General features: G+C 43.2%; 1 protein-coding gene across 1 annotated transcript; it reads right to left on the bottom strand.

The window, feature by feature from the left end:
- Positions 1-12,842: 12,842 nt before the first annotated feature.
- Defb123 (defensin beta 123) lies at positions 12,843-19,413 on the bottom strand. The gene is made up of 2 exons (XM_046433040.1): positions 19,356-19,413; positions 12,843-12,988 (listed from the first exon to the last, which is right to left on the bottom strand). The coding sequence occupies exons 1-2, from the start codon at positions 19,411-19,413 to the stop codon at positions 12,843-12,845; spliced, it is 204 nt and encodes a 67-aa protein (XP_046288996.1).
- Positions 19,414-20,407: the final 994 nt, after the last annotated feature.

The raw sequence follows: 20,407 nt of genomic DNA, 5'->3' as shown, positions 1-20,407 counted from the left end.
AACATATTGTAGAAATTCATTATATATAGTATGCATATTATATTATATCCACAATATATAAAGAACTCCTACAAATCAATAAGAAAAAGACAAACAATTCAATAATAGAGTGCAAATATTTAAACAGACATTTAACAATAATAAAAGGTATAAAGTCCACGGAAAGATGTTCAGTATCATTGATCATCAGGGAAGTGCAAATTAAAATCACAACGAGGGCTGGGGGTGTAGGTCAGTGGTACAGCACTTGCTTAGCATGTGTGAGGCACTGGGTTCGATCCTCGGCACCACATAAAAATAAATAAATAAAATAAGGTATTGTGTCCATCTACAACTAAAAAAAAATTTTAAAAATCACAATGAGATTAAAAATCACTATACACATGAAAGTAATTAAAATAATAAGACCCAGGATAGCAAGGTTGGTGAAGGTATGAAACAACTAGAAATCTGATAGGTTGTTCATGGGAATGTAACATGGGCCACCACTTTGGGAAAACAATTTCAAAGTTACTTTGAAAATTAAATAGATATATGTCTTCATAAAGATGTTTCTTTATTTGTAATAGCCCGCAAGTGGAAACAACCCAAATGTTCAGCTGGTGAATGGATTCATTGAATTATATCCACATGATGCCACAGTACTCAATAAACAAGAATAATTTCCTGATAACACACAACTGAATTAATCTCAGAAACATTAAGGGAAAAGAAGTCACCCACCAAAGAGCACACACTGAATGATTCTACTTTACATGATGTTTTGGAAAGACAAAACTAAATGGATTTAAAAAGAAAAAAGTTCAATAAAAAAGAAACCCCGAAAAAATACTGTTTTTTTTTTTAATCAATTAGTTATCGATGGACATTTATTTATTTATGTGTGCTGATAATTGAACCCACTGCCTCACACATGCCAGGCAACCGCTCACCACTGAGCCACAACCCCAGCCCCAAGTACTGTTTTCTTGACGTGTCTTTTTTTCTCAGCACACGTTTGCAGATTCGTGTAAATGACCTGCTTATGGCCCTCAAAGCAGGAAATCCTGGGAGAGAGAGAAGCATTCTTTTTTCAGGCCTGCAGTCAACGGTGAGACCGGTGATTTGCAAGGGAGATACTGCCCTCAAGGGGTTATTATTGGATATTGCTAGGGACATTTTTGATTGTCAATTCCCTATTGCAATTTAGGGGGCTGGGGGTGTCAATTCCCTATTGCAATTTAGGGGGTTCGGGGCTAGGCATATTATCTGGCATGCAGTGCGATGGACTGTCCAAGAAGAAGTACTGACTTGTTTCTTCAAACTTGTAGGTGAGAAGCCCATTTATAATTTTATGAGCCCAGAATGAAGGCTGTTTTGCAAACATTTTTTTTTTCCACCTGAATTTTCCTGGAATGAAACTGTTGTGTAAATCACGGTCTGACAATACAGTTTTGGTTAGAACATCACCGAACCTCTTCAGACTTTTTGAAAGTCGGACCAGGAAGCAACACTGTGGGCAGTATCTGGGTCACTCCCTACCCCCGGCTGAAGCTGGCTTTGAACTCACAATCTTCCTGCCTCAGCCTCCCAAGCCGCTGGGATGACAGGTACCAGAAATGGTGTCAGCAACTGGGGCTGCTAAGATGGGATTCCTGAAGGGTATTGATATCATAACGTAATTATGACATCATGGGCCATGGAAGATAGGTCACTGGTCACCTATGCTATGAGGTGGCACCACATTTATTTGAATCACCACTTGCAGTGGCTTGGCTGGATGTAGTCAATGGAGGCCAGGTTCTGGAAGAGCCGGTGGCTGCTGCTGTATTTTACTTTGGGAAGGGGACTGTGGGGACTGTGGGGTGACCGGGGATTTCTGACAGCGCTCAAGAGCTGACAGAAGGAAAGTGACAACACAGGGTTTTCAATTCCCAGTCAGAGTCAGGTTCAGAGCAGATAACAGAGGTCGATGTGGTCCTCAGAGAACCTCTAATTTCTTGTAGCTGCAGGAAAGAGGGGCTGAAAATCAGACCCTCAATTTCCATATCCACGCTGTGGAATTCTGTTGGTCCAATTCAATGGTTTATGTGAAAATTAGGGCTTAGATTGGGAAGAAATAACATCTTGCAGCTTGGCAAGGGGTCATTTGGTGGACTTGAAACAGTTGACTTGTATGATAGATTACGTTTCACTTGCCCAGTTATTTCCAGAGAGGCTGGACCATTTCACATCCCAAGCAGAGGTGTGTGAGAGTTGCAGCTGTCAAAACTCATACCTCATCAACAATCATTTGGTCAGTCACTTTAATTTGTTTTTGTGGTGCTGCAGGGTGAACCCAGGGCCTCGTGCATGCTAAGCAAGTGTTCTACCACTGAGCCGCCTTCCTAGCCCTTCATTTCAATTTAGACACTCTAATTAATGTGTATAGTGGTATTTTATTGTGGTCTTATTTTGCATTCTTTAATAACTAATGCTTTTTATGCATTTATTTGCCATAGTGTATATCTTTTTTTTTATTGTTGTTGAACTATCTGTTCGAAATCTATTGCTCTTTTTGTTAATGGATTGTTTGTTTTCTTTTTATTGAGTTTCCAGAGCTCTACATATTCTGGATAAAAATCTTTAATAAGACATTCATGTAAAAATTTTTTTAGTTGTAGATGGATACAATATCTTTATTTTATTTATTTTTTAATGTGGTGCTAAGGATTGAACCCAGTGCCTTGTACATGTGAGGCAAGCGCTCAACCACTGAGCTACAGCCCCAGTCCAAGACATTCATTTTTAAATATTTTCTTTTCTAGGTCTTTATGACTGATTTAGTTTTCTCAATTTTTCTGGCCTTGCATTAATTAAGGCACTTAATGCTCATAACTTTTATTTATTAAAAAACTTTTTTGTTATATACTGAGAAGATAAAAGAATGTTTCAAAAACATGAAATTCAGGAGGCTGAGACAGGAGGATCGTGAGTTCAAAGCCAGCTTCAGTAATGGCAAGGTGCTAAGCAACTCAGTGAAACCCTGTCTCTAAATAAAAATACAAAATAGGGCTGGGGATGTGGCTCAGTAGCCAAGTATCCCTGGGTTCAATCCCTGGTACAACCCCTCCCCAAATATATTAAATTATAAGATGGGTGCATTAGTGCATGCCTATAATCCCAGTGACTCAGGAGGCTGAAATAGGAGGATTGCAAATTCAAGGCCAGCTTCAGCAACTTGGTGAGTCCATAGCCACTTAGTGAGACCCTGTCTCAAAATAAAAATTAAAAAAAAAATTAAAAAGGGCTAGGAATGTGACTTAGTGGCAAAGGACCCCTGGGTTCAATGCCGTGTGTGTGTGTGTGTCGGGGGGGGGGGAAGAATTTGAAAGTATAAAAAGAAAAAGACAACAAACACCTCAGTATCTACCAACAATTTTAAAAAAAAGTCACATTACCCCACTCTGTTCCTATAGAGGTAACTACTAATCTCGATTTGTGTTTATTATCATCTTAGCTTTTATTAATAGCTTTATCACTTGTGTTTATAGCCCTAACAAAAATTTGATTATATGTGCACAGTTTTGAACAAGCAAGTATGGGAAAAATTTTGTTGGAATTTCATTGAATTTAGGAACAATAAATATAAAATTGATTCTTTATTGAGACTCAGTTCATGAACATAGTTATGTCTGTTAATTTAGGCTTTCTATATTCTTCCTTCCTTTCTTTACCTCTCCCTCTCTTCCTTTTTGCCGCAGTCTGGCTGGGCACAAATCACGAGCCACTGAAGCAGGAACAAACTTTATTTTTAAACTGAAGGAAAACACTTCACACAGCTCCCTGGGAATCCTCCCCGAACACACCAGGAGGCTTGTCCAGGAACCCCCAGCCGGAAATATCTCTCCCGGAAATCCCTCCTCCTGCACTTCCCCAACCAATGGGAACTCTCGGGGAATCCCTGGAAATCCCCACGAGAACTCCAAAATAGTGTGAGAACTCAAAAGTTGCTGCAGAGGCGGATAGTAATGCCTCGCCTGTCAATCAATACTGTTGGCAAAATGCCAGGGGCCATACAGACTCGGCCGTGGATCTCAGCATCTCCCCCTTTTTGTTTAATTAAACAACAAGCAATGTGGCTTAGGGACCGTGCCTGTTAGGCAGTCCAATTCAACATATGGTCCTTACCCGTCATCGGATGAACTGACCTCTAGGCGTCAGCCTCCTGTCTTAGGTTGGTACCACTGCAATTGGATCATACCCGTCACTGACTACCGGTCCAGCATACAGCCATACTTGTGGATAGGCCTTTGCACCAGTGGGGGGGTGAGGTTCTTTGCCTCACCTCTGTTGGCCCCCAAATTTTAGACCATCACTAGTAGAAGGGAGGAGGATGCAAAATGCCATGACACTAAGCCAATTGAGGGCTCCTCTGAAAAATTGTACCACCGGTGACACCATCAGCAAAAATACTCCAGCACTACCACAATTCGCTGTACCAACAGATAGTTCACAATGCATACAAGTGATACATAGTCCAGGCAAGGTCTGCAAGCAATTCAAAGCAGAGGAATCTGTCAATATGTCCATTTCCTCCCAAAGTAAATCGACTCCTTAATTGAGCATTACTTGTTGAGTTATTATTCATTGATGCATCAGTTTTTACAGTTTGTTGTGATAACTATCGAAGAAGCTGTAGTTTGGTTTTATCTTTGTCTTCACCGGCACTGGGATGAAGATAGGAATTCTGGCAATGATGCTAAGAAAAAAAATTATGTAACATTCCAACAGGCACTAAGAAAACAATTTTTTGAACAATTTACATTATCCTGAACAGAATTATTAAATATAATGAGAAGGAAAGGTGAAAGTAAACAAACAGATCTGTTAACCTCCTTATTTGTTCACATATTAAAACAATTTTCAACAGCTGTTTACCCAATCTAAATTAAACCATTAAAATCACGTGAATAAAAAAATTCGGATCCATTTATTCATGAGCGCTCCTCATATATGATATATGGACATACACACATACAGACATACAACACAAAACAGAAGTGTGCACACATAACATACAACACATAAGACAATAGTAAAGGCCTTGTAGCTTTACCTAGGTGAAATCTCCATTGCAATGCTTAAAAACTCCACAGTAAAAAAATAAAACTGATCAGAAAAACATTAACCTAGGTCTGTATGAGCTCAAAAATAAAATAGAACTTTATGATGTGGGAAAAGGCAAATAATAAAATAAATATTGAAAAAAGCATCCTGGTTAATCATTGTCGCAGATGTAAGAATAGCCAAACTGGAGTTCTGGATATCAGCTGTTATGGATTTGAGTCAAATCATCTTCCTTTTGGCCTGTAGAAATTGTTTTAGTTAATCTCTCTGGAATCCAATCGGCTGCTGTTCTCCCTGTGGAAAAACACAAACAGAACCCCGACTCCAGACAATCACTGGGTCAGGACCTTTCCATTGTCCTGTTAGAATATCCTTCCAAAGTACCTTAGGCTTATGTACATTTTTCGGACACATATGCCTTTCCGCAGCACTAAGCCCTGAGGAATCCAAATTTAAAAAGTTTAGAGTAAAAAGGGTTATTTTAAGTTTATCTTTGGGTGACATATACCCCTTTCCAATTCCCTCTTTTTGCTTTAGTAAGTACATTTTGATAGTTTGATGAGCTCTTTCAACTATGCCTTGTCCCTGTGGATTGTATGGAATTCCTGTTATATGAGTAATGCCAAATGATGAGCAAAATTGTTTAAAAGAGGTAGAAGTATAACCAGGGGCATTATCTGTTTTTAACTGTTTTGGAATGCCCACAGTGGCAAAATTTTGTAAGCAATGAGCTATAACATCTTTAGTTTTTTCTCCAGAATGAAGGGAGCCCATCAAAAATCCGGAAGAAGTATCAACTGTAACATGCAAATATTTTAATTTTCCAAATTGTGCCAAGTGTGTGACGTCCATCTGCCAAATATGGTTAGGTATCAGTCCTCTAGGATTGACTCCAAGATTAACTTGTGGTAAAAAGGTCACACAATTTTGACATTGTTTTATTATTTGTCTAGCTTGTTCCTTAGTTATTTTAAAATGCTTTTGTAAAGTATTAGCATTGACATGGAACCTTTTATGAAAATGTGTAGCTTCTTCTAGTGTAGAGAAAATATGTATGTCATGTGTAGTTTTATCTGCTAAATCGTTGCCCAAACTAAGGGCTCCAGGCAATCCTGTATGTGCTCTGATATGTCCTATAAAGAATGGATCTTTTCTGTCCCAGATTAGACTTTGTATAGCAGAAAACAAAGAGAAAACAGTAGAGGAAGGGGAAATCCTGCCAGCATCTTCAAGGGATACTATAGCATTAACTACATACTGACTATCAGAGAATAAATTAAATACAGAATCGTTAAACATCACAAAAGCTGGTAAAACTGCATTAAGCTCTACCTTTTGAGCTGATTGTTTGGGTACTAAAAATGTAAAAGTTTGATCAGGGGTAACTACTGCTGCTGTACCATTATTTGACCCATCAGTGAATACATTTGGAGCATTCATGATAGGGGTTTTTCTTGTCATTTTTGGAAAAACTACAGGATGCGAAGACCAAAAAGACAACAAAGGATTAGATGGTAAGTGATTATCAAATGAAACATTAGATTTACACATGATTATTGTCCAAGTATTTAACTCATTAGCTAACTCATCAATTTGATCCATAGAATATGGAGTAATAATTTTATTGGGAGAAATCCCAAACACTCCCTTTGCTGCTTTTATTCCTTTGAGTATTAATTGTCCTACAGCCTCAGGATACCTAGTAAGAATAGTGTTAGGAGAATAAGATAAATGTATCCACAATAATGGACCTTCTTGCCAAAATACTCCTGTAGGAATATTTTTTGTTGGTATTACAATAAATAATAAAGGCAAAGTTATATCAATTCTATCCAAATGCATATTTTCCATATATGTTTCAATAATTTTTAATGCCTTTCTTGCTTCAGGCGTTAACATGCGGGGTGAATTTGGATCTGATGGACCTTTTAGGATATCAAATAAAGGTCCCAACTCTCCTGTTGGTATGCCTAGATAAGGCCTTATCCAATTTATGTCTCCTAATAACTTTTGAAAGTCGTTAAGTGATTTGAGTTGATCTATTCGTATTTGAATTTTTGGTGGACGGACCATGGTTGAGGATAATAGAACTCCTAAATAATTAATTGGAAAATTTAATTGTACTTTATCTATTGCTATCTCTAGATTATAATTTTTTAATAAATTTGTAAGTGTGGCATAACATTCTAGCAATGTGTTTTTATCTTTGTGTGCTAACAATACATCATCCATATAGTGAAATATTTGTAGTTTAGGATTTTGATTTCTAAGTGGCTGGATTGCTTTGTTAACATAAATTTGACACATAGTTGGGCTGTTAGCCATCCCTTGAGGGAGTACTTTCCATTCATATCTCTGATCAGGACCTTCATGATTCAGTGCAGGGATAGTAAATGCAAAATGTGGACTATCCTCAGGATGAATTGGAATTGAAAAAAAACAATCTTTAATATCTATAGCTAAAACGTACCAGGTTTTTGGCAAAGCAGACAATTGAGGAATCCCCGATTGAGCAGGTCCCATAATAACCATCTCATTATTAATGGCTCTTAAATCTTGCAATAATCTCCATTTACCAGATTTCTTTTTAATGACAAAAATGGGAGTATTGTAAGGAGATACGGAAGGTTGTATATGTCCCTCCGCTAATTGTTGTTTGACCAGGTCATGGGCTGCTTGTATCTTTTCTTTAGTCAGGGGCCACTGAGGAACCCATACTGGTCTATCTGATTTCCAAGTAATTTTTATTGCCTCAGTGACCCCTTCTGAAAACCCAGTCCATGTCTATTTATTCCCTGATCTATTTGAATTGGTGCTGCTATGCCTTGTTCTCCTAATCTTTTTTCTTTCCTGAAACCTTGTCTAGCCCTAATAGTGGGCACATTTGGATTGATGTTATTTGTTAATGTCAAACCTAATTGATCTAGGACATCTCTTCCCCATGAATTTATAGGAAGATGATCCAATACATATGGCTGTATAGTTCCTTCACATCCTTCAGGATCCTTCCAATCTAATACCATTGCACTTCTATGGGGATTAGTCACCACTCCTAGGCCTTGAAGCGTTTGAGTGGCTTGTTGTAACGGCCAATGTTTTGGCCATTCTTGACGAGATATGATGCTAAGGTCTGCACCTGTATCCAGTAGCCCATTAAATTCATGTCCTTGAATATTTAGTTTTAGCATGGGGCGAGAATCTAAATTTAAAGACAGCATAGCCCAATCTACACCTGTGGAGCCTAATCCCCTGGAACCTCTTTCTATAGTACTACTGGAAAATTTATCATGTAGGCTGGGTATTATTAATAACTGTGCTATTCTATCTCCTGGTGAAATTACTGATATACCCTTTGGAGAACTAGCTATAATTTTTATTTCACCTTCATAATCGGGATCAATTACCCCGGGACTTATCATAAGTCCTTTTAGCGTAGAAGAACTGCGTCCTAACAATAAGCCTACTGTTCCTTGGGGAAGAGGTCCTTTTACTCCTGTGGGAATGATTTGAACTCCCATCTCTGGAGTTAGTACTGCTCTGGCGGAGGCGCAGATGTCCAACCCTGCGCTCCCTCTGGTTCGTCTGATGAGAGATCTGATGGATAATGTGTCCTGGGCACTACCCTGATGGTGTTGCTGGGTTCCTCCATGGTGTTTCTGGGTTCCTCCAGTGCCCCATACATTTGTGGTCGTGGGCCCCGGAGCATTGGGCCCCCCTGTCCTTTTTTTGACAATGGAGCCTGATGCCTTTCTCCACGATATCGTGGGTAAACACTTGGTCCTTGTCTGTTTTTTGATAACGGAATACCCTCTATGGTGGTTTGAGAACGGCATTCATTAGCCCAATGTTTCCCTCTACGGCATCGTGGGCAAATACCCGGTATTCTATTCGTTTGATATCTAGCTTTGTTAAACCCTCCTCCTATGGGGCAACTCCTTTTAAAATGTCCTGTTTGATCACAATTATAGCATGTTTTTGGCCTGGCATCTAAAGCCTGTTGTATTGCTGCTAAGACTTGCCCTTGTTCATTAATGTCTCTACATAATTTAATATATGTGTTTAAATCTTCATGTCTTCATGGTCTAATGACCTCTCTGCAACAACGATTTGCTTGGTCATAAGCCAGTTGTTTTATAAATGGCATTGTCTGTTCTGTATCCCCAAAAATTCTGGAAGCTGCTTGAATAAGCCTATCTACAAATTCAGCGTAAGGTTCATTAGTTCCTTGTATTACCTTAGATAATTGACCTTGTAAACCTCCATGCCCCTGTAAAGTTTTCCATGCCCTAACCGCATCTACAGCAATTTGTGCGTATACGCCAGGATCATATTCAATTTGTTGCCGTTGACCCTCATAAGGTCCTTTTCCTAACAACATATCTAGATTTCTTTGAGGGTAACCGGCTGCTGCATTTCGTCTAGCTGTCTCCCTGCAAAATTCCTCATTCGCAACCTTCCATAACAAATATTGTCCTCCATTTAGCACAGATTTACACATACTAGCCCAATCTGCTGGCGTCATGTCCAAGTTGGTAATGGATTCGACCATGCTTACAGTGAACGGTGCTTGAGGACCATAGTTTGTTACAGCCTCCTTTAACTGCTTCACTGTTTTGAAATCTAAAGCGCGGTGAATTTGCTGCCCTCCTGCCTGCTCAAGTACAGGGCATGCTAATCTTTGAGGTCCTGTCTCAGGATCCCATCTATCAACTACGGGGTTTGAGGGCCACTCAGCTATCTCCATAGGGGGAGCTGTTGGTTGAATTACGCCCTCTGGTGATAGAATGGTGTTAGTAGCAGCCTCCTGTTGGAGCTTTTTCCCTAATAGCTGTTTCTCCTCTAAGCTTTCTTCCTTTAAATTTTCTTCCTCTGTCCGACTAGCTTGAGAGACCTTCTCTTTTGCTTGATCTAAAATGTCTTTCTCCATGGTCTGAACCTCTAACAATTTACTTAACACTCTTTCAGTTTGTTTTTTACTAATTTCTGATCTGTTATAAAGATAACGCAACCCAATAAGATAACACAAAACAAAACCGAAACAGAATGAAACAAAAACAGAACAAAAAGTCGTTGTATCAATTTTCCTATTTTCTTGATATGTGCATTTGTGGTCTATTTCTATCTCTTCCTCAGGGGCGAACAACTTCAAACCTTGAGCCAACCATTTTTCCCAATCTGCCTGAGAAAATTCTAGGGATAGGCAGCTTGAAACAAACACAAAACAAATCAAAACAAGAACACATTGTTTTTTAAAATGGTCACCCATTCTCTAGCCTTCCCTTAGGGGCAAGCAATTTCACTTACCCCGAAGCTTCAGACGTTCCCCGTACGGGCCACCAAATGCCGCAGTCTGGCTGGGCACAAATCACGAGCCACTGAAGCAGGAACAAACTTTATTTTTAAACTGCAGGAAAACACTTCACACAGCTCCCGGGGAATCCTCCCAAACGCACCAGGAGGCTTGTCCAGGAACCCCCAGCCGGAAATATCTCTCCCGGAAATCCCTCCTCCTGCACTTCCCCAACCAATGGGAACTCTCGGGGAATCCCCGGAAATCCCCACGAGAACTCCAAAATAGTGCGAGAACTCAAAAGTTGCGGCAGAGGCGGATAGTAATGCCTCGCCTGTCAATCAATACTGTTGGCAAAATGCCAGGGGCCATACAGACTCGGCCGTGGATCTCAGCACCTTTTCTTTCCTTTTTTTTTCTTTTTGAGACAGGGTCTCACTATGTTGCCTATGTCATTGACTGTGAACTTGAGATCCTCCTGCCTTGGCCTCCTGGGTATCTGGGATTGCAGGGCGATGACACTGCACCTGGCTTCACTGATCTTCTTGAGTCTGTGGATTGATGTCTTTCAATAATTTTGGAAAATTTACAGTATTATATTTTAAGAATATATATTCCCCTCTTCTCTTTTGGTACTCCACTTAAGCACACAGTAGGCTATTTGATATTGTTCCAGCCTCTTGTGCTTTGTTATGTTTATTTTGCATTCTTTCTTTTCTCTCTGGGGTTTGAGTTATGTATCGTCTATTGATCTACTTTGAGTTCACTTATTCTTTCTTTCTTTCTTCTACTATGCACTCGGTCTGCTGTGAAGCACATCTAGTGTATTATTCTTGATTTTAGATCATATATTTTTTGGTTTAAAATGCTCAATTTATTCTTACAGATTCCACTTGAGGGACTGCTATGTGATGATCTGCAATGGATCCTATCAAGTGTTCATGTCTTTGGACCCTGGGTCATGTGACTTGCTTTGGCCAATGAGACTCCAGCAAATAATACAAACAGAAGATTGACAGATGCTGTGTATTGGGCCTTCCCCTCTTGGAACTAGCCTCTGCATAAGAAGGCAAAGTAACTTCCTTGAGATGGAGAGGCCTGGTGGAGAGAGATGTAGTCACATGAGTGACTCCATGTGAGAAAATCAGAAACATTCATTCAACCCACAGAATTGTGAGAAATAATAAAAAGTTATATTTTAATCTACTAAGTTTTGGAATGGTTTTGTGATATGGCAGTAGAAAACAGATACTTTCTTATATATTAGTTTTAATTTTCCATCCTATCATCTTTCTTATTTATTTTGATGCAGGGGTGATTGAACTCAGGGGCACTTGACCCCTGAGCCACATCCCCAACCCTATTTTGCATTTCATTTAGAGACAGGGTCTCACTGAGTTGCTTAGTGCCTCACTTTTGCTGAGGCTGGATTTGAACTCACAGTCTTCCTGCCTCAGTGTCCCAAGCCGCTGGGATTACAGGCATGTGCCACTGTGCCCGTCCCTATCATCTTTTTTAAAATAAATCTTTTCTTCTGATTTCTTTAGTATATTTATGATAGCTATTTAAAGTTGTTAATGTACTGTTTTTGAGTCTGCTTCTATTTGATTATTTTTATTTTTGATTGTGGGTCATATTTTTTCTGCTTCTGTGAATGTCTTATAATTTTATTTTTTTTTTCTTTTTTTTTTTTTATTTTTTTAATATTTATTTTTTAGTTTTCGGCGGACACAACATCTTTGTATGTGGTGCTGAGGATCGAACCCGGGCCACACGCATGCCAGGCGAGTGCCCTACCGCTTGAGCCACATCCCCAGCCCCTCTTATAATTTTAAATTGTACAGATGCCAGAAATTGTATTTAAAAGAACTAGAATAGATATTATTTATCTATTCTAGTTAGGGACTAGAATAAATATTATTTTTCCCTCAGGGAGAACATTCTCCTTCTGAATCTGGTTGTTAATATACTTCTGCAAACCAAGAACATAAAGTGTACTTATTTTTTGTTCAAGGAAAGTTTTGAGATTTCAAACTAATGATTCACTGTACAAGGATGAGGGTACCAGGATGAATAATGCAACCAAGGACAGTTTGAGAACAGAATTATCACTGAGTTAATTTCTGAAAAGAAACATCCTTTTATCTTAAGCTTTTTACCTTAAAAAATTCTAGAAGAGCACACAAATACATCTTTTGTTAGCTGCCAGAACAATTATGCCACCCTATCTTGTAGATTCCAGGAAATTCCACCGAGCTTTGGTGAGAGAGTGAGTGTCGTCTTATGAAAGTAGTTTTGACTTCCTGAACCACCTGTGCGGGGCTCTCCTGCGGGTCCTGGGGTACACCAACAGGCGAACACGGGGGTCAGCCACAGATGTTTATTGACAAAGAGCTCAAGAATCCCCCGGCTCAAATCTAGGGTGACTTCATGGGCCTTTTCCTGGCTCCAGGCTGCAGGGCACTCACAGCAGCCATGGCTTGTTCTTGGGCTGGTACTTGGGCTTCACACAGCACATTTTGCCGTTTGTGCAGTAAACATAGACCTTCTCCTTCCTGGAGCATCTCTGGCGGCATTTGCCATGAAGGTTCCAGCACCTCAAGGCGTCACCTGAAAAGAAGGAGAGACAGGAGGAGTTTGGGGTTTTAGGGTGAGGAGAGGGAACCCCTCATGGGGCCACCAGGGTGGAGTGATAGAGGAATAGAAACTGAAGTTCAAGGAGGTTAACTCTGCTGGAATCTGTGGGTCGTGGGATTAGAGAGAGGGAAAGAGAAAGAGAGAGAGGGAGGGGTGAGCAAGAGTGCGGGGAGCCCCCAGTCTTCGGAGTAGTTATCAGGTTTAAAGAAACTACCAAAGGCCAGTGAAAGAATCTCGAAAGGAAGTAGGAGAACGATCCCCATGATTGTGAGGGTCTGGGAATGTTCTGTATGCCCACCTCCCTGAGGGGAAAGGCCAGAGGGTCATTGCCAAATTAGCCCTAGACCAAAGGAGGTCCCTGAAGAAGCTTAACAGTCAGTTCTAAGATTGTCCATCTGATTACTAGTGACCTAAGTGCACGGCAGAACATGATCCAGCACTCTTGAAAGGAATATAACTGAATACAGCAACCAAGGGTGTAAATTTGACAGGGTATAGAGCCGCCAGCTAATTTTCCAGGCAAAACAACAACAACAACAACAACAACAACAAAATCAGGAAAATATGACCCATAACCAGGAGAAAATCAATCCACTGATCCAGAAATAACAAAGATGATGGAACTAGCAGATGGACATTGTTTAAAAAAAATTTATTTATTGATTGATTTATTTAGTTTTCGGCGGACACAACATCTTTGTTTGCATGTGGTGCTGAGGATCGAACCTGGGCCGCACGCATGCCAGGCGAGCGCCCTACCGCTTGAGCCACATCCCCAGCCCCAGATGGACATTTTAAATATGCTCCACAGGCTAAAAAAGGTACAGGGAGAACAAGGGCATGATGAGAAGAAATAAAGGTGTAAAAATATTCATATGGAAATTCTTGAAATGAAACATTAGTGAACGAAGAGCTCATTTTGTGAGATTAAGGGCAGATTAGACTGAAGAAGGAAAGATGGATGAAGGTGAAGACATAGCAACAGAAACTACCAACATGAACCACAGAGGGGGAGCGAGGGCGGGAGAGGGAGGGAGAGAGAGCGCAGACATAATGAGCAGATTAGCATTCCTCCAGCCAGAGCCCCAGAGGAGAAGAGAAGGAGAGACCCAAAACAGCACTTGAAGGAATAATGGCAAAGAAGTTTCAAGGTTGACAACAATAGTCAATGCACAGAAGCAAGAGCCTCAGTGAACTCCAAGCAGAACAAAACCTGAAGAGAAGCAGGCAGAGGCATGTCATAGCAAATCCTAAAAATCATGCTAAAGAAAAAAATCTGAGAGAGCCACAGGACACATGAAATACACAGGGAAAATGATGACAATAATAGAAGAAGTCCATCAAAAACTGCACACTATCAGAAGACAATAGAGAGAGGCTTTTAAAGTAACAAAAGGAAACAAATTCAATCCAGGCCAGGTGTGGGGGGGGGGGCACACCTATAAGCCTAGTGACTTTGGAGGCTGAGGTGGGAGGATCACAAGTTCAAGGCCAACATTGGCAATTTAGCAAGACGCTAAGCAGCTTAAGAAGACTGTCTCAAAATAAAAGCAAAAAGGGTTGGGGTGTATCTGAGTGGACAGTGCCCCTGGGTTTTCAATCCTTAGTACAAAAAAAAAAATCAATCCAGCTCCTTCCTTCCTTCCTCCTTCACTTTCTCCCTCCCTTCCTTCCTTTCTTCCTTCTTTTCTCCCAATCTTTCAGGTGATTGAGCCCATAGGGTCTTTACCACTGAGTCACTTTCCCAGCCCTTTTTATTTTGGGACAGGTTCTCATTAAGTTGCTTAGAGCCTCACTAAATTGTTGAGGCTGGCCTCTAACTTGTGATCCTCCTTCCTTAGCCTCCTGAGTCTCTGGGATTATAGGTGTCTGACACCATGCATGACTCAACCCAGAATTCTTTACACTGCATAAGTCCTCTAAAAATGGGGAGCTACAACTTTAGCTGAGAAATTTTATCACCGAAAGATGTCACTACAAGAAGTGTTAAAAGAAGTTATTCAGGCAGGAGAAGAATTATATCAGATGGAAGATTAGATGTCTACATAAAGGAGTAAAGAGAGCCAGAATTGATTAATATGTGGCCAAAAGTGAACAACATTTGTTCTCATTTAAAATATAATTGCTTAGGGCTGGAGATACAGTGGAAGACCATTTGCGTCATATGTGCGAGGCCCTGGGTTCAATCCCATCACTGGGAAGAAAAAGATGATCATTTAAAGCAAAATGAGAGCAATGCACTGTGGGGGTCATAGCAGGTATAGAAGTGAAATGTAAAGCAAAAGCACAAAGGCCCAGGGGGCGGACATGGAAGTGGCTCTTTGAAGGCTCCACACCCCTGGAATTACTACTCCAAGGCAGACCAGGCAAGGATAAAATTGGCTATTACAAACCTTAGAGCTTGCTCAAGATCTGGTACAGGAATTGTACAAGATGGGCCTAGAATATTTTGTTACACCCTGAAATCGCTTCCATTCATTAATAAAGGACAAAACGCTGAGAATTCCTCTTTTCTCAAGTCACCAGTATTGGAAACTTTGTACTGAAATCATTATCATTCTTCCCCAAGGAACCAGGTCTTTCCACACTGAAAAGCAGCCTGATTTCTGTCAGGTACAGAGTTGTCAGATAAGGAATTTGGGGATGCAAAATCCCCCCTATTTCTTGGTTTTGTGCTTTCCATGGAAATGGGGGGTCCTGAAGCCATTTCTCAGCCTGAGGCCTGCTGTGAATCCCTGTCCACGTTGTGCTGAGGTTCGGCTTTGCCTAGAAGTCAGACTCAGCCCTTCCCCTTAGTCTGATGACAAACCCAGTTCTGTCTTCGTTGGGTGAGACGGTTATAGGACGAGCACCTGTTCACATTTACTAAGTCACTCATTTGCTTTATGTGATTTTCAATATCTGGGATTCTGTGTTTTATTTTGCAAAGAAGACAAGGAAAAACCATCATTTTAACAGCAGCATCTTGGTTTTTAACTTGAGTGTTAGGATGAGCTATTGGTCTGGGAGAGAGGAAAGATACTCAGGCTTTTTGTTTTAGCCTCTTTGGAGGCTATTTAGCAAGAATCTACACATTTTAAAAATACGAATAATCTTTACCTTGCAACTTCCTTTCCAGATGCCTATCCCAGGAAAATAGCCACAGATATAGACCAAGAGGACTTTAGGGAGCAGGTACAACTATCCCTGAGTTAGACACCCACCCTCGGAGAACTTCTGGTCCAGTGAGGGGAAGAGGGGAAGAGAGCTCAAGTGTGGTTCAAGTTAAGGAGCAAGAACTGAGTGCTCCAGGGGTCAAGGGTCAGGCTGAGGGAGCTTCCTCCCAACTCCCATCTTGCCCACAGGAAGTGCAAGGGAAACACTTGCAATTGTTTCCAGGGCACTGGGCAGTCTCAATCCACTTCCTGTAACCGCAGCAGCAGGCTTGAGAGCCCTGGTGGAGCTCAATCCCCCTCTGCCAGCCCGGTGGGACAAGCTGGGCACAGAGGTCTTCTGCTTCTCCGCCGCTGCAGCTTGCGGACTGACCTGACCCCGGGAAGCGGAGAGAAGTCGTGGGGAAAGGCAGGGCAAGAGGATCTGTGGCTCTAAACACCCAGGATGCTCTGGAGAGATGGCCAGGGCAGGGGCGCACTCCCTGCCGGCAGTCAGAGCATAGCTCAGGGACATTGCCAGTGCTTTAGAGAAATTCCTGTCTGCTGCGAGGACACAGCACGGCATGGGACCGCCTGAAGGGGGGTTTGAAATGGCTGAGAGATGCTACCAACGTTTCCCTCTGCTCTCCTGTAGCATAAAATGGATCTGGAAAGTCTGCAAATTCTCTTGTCTCTGGTGAAGACAGGGAAAGAGGTGACGAGAGTTGAGATCCAGAGGAACCTGCCAAGGCCAGACTCCAATGAGGAAGGCAGAAAGAGAAGGTGTGAATAGCCTTAATCTGGAAACCACATGGAAGAATTGATTGAAATGAAGGGTCAAGTCAATGGGGACCAACCCCTGACAAGGCCAGGGGATTTCACCATCCATGGGATCTGGTAGCAAGTACTAGAATACTCAGTGAGAGCTATCCCATACCCAGTGAGAGCTATCCCAGAAATCAGTAAGGATCAGGCCCAGGGCCTTAACTACCACCTCCTGTTCCTGCCCCAGGGCCTTTGCACCTGCTATTCCCTGAAGCCTATGTGTTCTTCCTCATCACTAACTCCTTGTGCTCCCTAAGGTCATAGAGAATCATGCCACGAGCACTCCCTTAAACATGGCAAATCCACCTCCTGGTATTTGCTGTCCCCTTTCCTTCCTATTCTACTCATTGAACTCATCACCTGACATACTACATGTTTCACTTATTATTCTAAAAAATTCATTGGGCCAGTAGAATGTAAGGTCAAAGAGGACTTAGATTTTGCTCATCTTATTTTGTTCTGTTTTTGTCACTCTAGAACCTATCACAGAGTCTGACACATGAAATCCATTCAACTGTATTTACTGAATGAACCAACTCATTAATTCATTGATGACCTATCCAGTCATTTCCTCCTAAACCCAGATGGAATTCTGGGAAGGGGAAGATGGGGCATAAGAAAGAAGACATGCCAAAAGACCAAATTCAAGAGCCTGAAGCCAAGCATGGTGGCACACACCTGTAAGCCCAGCTATTGGGAGCCTGAGGCAGGAGGATCACAAGTTCAAAAACAGCATGGGCAACTTAGCAGACCCTATCTCAAAGTGAAAAATAGCAAGGGCTGGGGGTGTTGCACAGTGGTAGAGCACTTGCTTAGCATGAGTGAGGCCCTGGGATCAATCCCTAGTACCAGGGAGGGGGGGGGAGGGAGGGAGAGAGAGAGAGAATATGAATAATTTTTTTTTTTGGTATTGAACTCAGGGGCACTCAACCACTGAGCCACATCCCCAGCCCTATTCTGTATTTTATTTAGAGACAGGGTCTCACTGAGTTGCTTAGCGCCTCGCCATTGCTGAGGCTGGCTTTGAACTCATGATCCTCCTGCCTCAGCCTCCTTAGCTGCTGGGATTAAAGGCGTGCACCACTGAAGAAAAGCAAACATCTAGCTGCTGAGTTTAAAAGGCACAGCCCCTGTGCAATCTCTCCTGCTCCTTCCTCCCACCAACTCCTCCATTATCAGAATAGAAGTTCCTGGGAACTTTCAGATAAGTCATAGAAAATAAAGAAACTGCTTGTTTTTCTTCCCCAGAGAAAAATTTCAGTGTGTTCATTGTTGTTCCTTGAACCTGATATCACTGTGCACCCACGATGCTGTCAGACCTTGGGAGAAGTGAGGAGACTGACCCTGTGAGCATCTGAGGGGCTTTGGGAGCCACAGAGTTAGAAAACAGCGGGGTGGGCTCTCACCTGGGTTCTGCGCTTTCTTCTTTACCCCAGTTGGGTGGTGTTTCGAGCCATAGACAGATGCAAGGACCTAGGTGAACTTGCTTAGGGATTTCTCACATTCGGACTCTGGAATGGTAAGTGTGGGCCTTGGGGAGGGCAGAAGCTTCTGCCAGATGAGCAGGAGGTGGCAGGTGGCTGGTGCTAGGCTGGGGGTGGGCAGACCTGCCCAGGGCCCTTTTCTGGCTAAGTCTTCCCGCAGCCTCACCTGGCCCTGGAGGCTGAGACCCGGGCCGTGGACACATGTTCAGCTTCCCCCCATCCAACCTACAGTCGGGACAGTTCCCTGAAGGCACCGTGCTCTCTCCCACGTCTGGACCCTCGAGCAAGCTGACCTCTGCCTGGGCCACCCTTCCTGCTCTACCTCTTCTCCTTCCCTTTCTCTTTTCTTCTCAATTCTCAGGACCGGGTATCCCTCCAGGACTGTGCTGCCCTCTGCCTGGGCTGGCCCCTCCCAGGTGTACCTAGTCCCTGCTTCCCCCTGCCACCGCCTGGGTGGCAGGGCTGTTTAGCTGTCTCCCCAGGGCCATGCCGTTTATCTCCGTGGCCCTGGCTCCCAGCACAGAGTCGGGGCAGAGACAGCAAAGTGAATATAAGCTTTTCTCTCCCATTAAGGCAGCTGAGATCTCTCCTGGGGACATTTTTGCAAAGGTTCTGCTATTGCCCTGTCCTCCTCCTGGCTTCTCCTACCCACCTGTCCCCCTCTTCCTCACGTGCCAGGCCCCTGGAGCTGAGCAGGGGAAGGGAGGGTGGAGTGACTGGGGAGAAACTCTGGGTGTTGCAGTTGGTACCTGAGATCTGCAACCTGGTGCCGGCCAGTGACCTCCTCTGCACGACCCTGAATGCTGGCCCCTTGCTGGCCCAGGGAGTCAGTCCTCCCTGCCCTTGAGGCCGGACCTCAGTCTCTCCATCTTTCCCCTCCCCAGAAGGGGTCCAGGTTACCTGGAATGAGCTGGGACAAGAGCAGCAGAGCCACCAAAGTCAGCGATAGGAGCTTCATGGTTGGAGCCGGCTCTAGGCAGAGCAGCTAGCAGGGCAGAGCCGTGGCAAGCTAATGGGGGCTGGGGGACTGTCCTGTCTCTGGCCAACACTCCCTCTGATCGCCCGGAACTCAGATGCCCATGGGGACAGTCCCACGCCCCAAGTCCACAGTGTGGGTCACACATCCCTGCCGATAAGCCTCCCTGTATCTTTCTGACAGCAGGGTGCTCGGCCAAGGTCAAGGATGCGCACAGCGCCCAGCTCGAAAGCGCCGGCACCCAGTGACCACGAGGGGGCGCCACGAACCAGACTCCGGAGGGTCCGGGAAGACTTGGAGCGGAGGCGCCCCGAGCAGGGGACGGAGAGTAAACGCCCCAGCTACAGCCACGAGCCGGAATGAGGCTGCAGGCTGAGGAGTGTGTGGAACAGACGCAGCTGCGGCGAAGAGGGAGAGGACAATGGCAGTGAGAGAGGAGGCTCCGAGCACCGCCCCTGCCCACCGAGCCCACTGCCAAGGCCGTCCTCTGGGTGCCAGGTCCTGCGCTTTCCTCAGAGACCCAAGAACCCGCGATTCCGGCTGCCTCCTCTGGATCCAGGGTGTGAAAACTCACGGGGTTTCCTCTGGTCCCTAGCCCTTGGGTGGGAGGGGCTGCATCCTGTAGTTACTAATGTGTCGCCTGGGGGTCCTGTTTGTGTTCTTTCAAACTTTCAGCAAACAAGTTGTAACCATTGCCTCTACTAAAATCTTGGGTTTCACCTATTTATGTGCCTTCTCTTTCCTGGCTGGACCCTGCTTGATACAGAGGTCAAGTGTGGCTGGGGACCATGGGGCGTGCCTGTAATCCTATGGCTGGGGAGGCTGAGGCAGGAGGCTAGCCTCCCCAACTTTGGGACACCCTGCCTCAAAATAAAAAATAAAAAGGGCTTGAGATATAGCTCAGTAGTTACGCCCCCTTCAATCCAAAGAAAACCAAACAACAACAACAACATCAAAAACAACAACAACAAAAAAC

Source organism: Marmota monax, unplaced genomic scaffold, assembly GCF_021218885.2.
Source record: "Marmota monax isolate L192 unplaced genomic scaffold, Marmota_monax_Labrador192_F-V1.1 WCK01_AAM20220418_F8-fsc00014, whole genome shotgun sequence".
NCBI classification, from domain to species: Eukaryota; Metazoa; Chordata; class Mammalia; order Rodentia; family Sciuridae; genus Marmota; species Marmota monax.
Note: the sequence above shows the minus strand (reverse complement) of the source record. Positions and strands in the feature narration are given on the sequence as shown.

Coding starts and splice junctions, on each gene's coding strand:
- Defb123 (XM_046433040.1), bottom strand. CDS start 19,413: ATGAAGCTCCTATCGCTGACTTTGGTGGCTCTGCTGCTCTTGTCCCAG. Junction 12,989..19,355: donor CTTGTCCCAGCTCATTCCAG/GTAACCTGGACC, acceptor CCTTCTTTTCAG/GTGACGCCTTGAGGTGCTGG.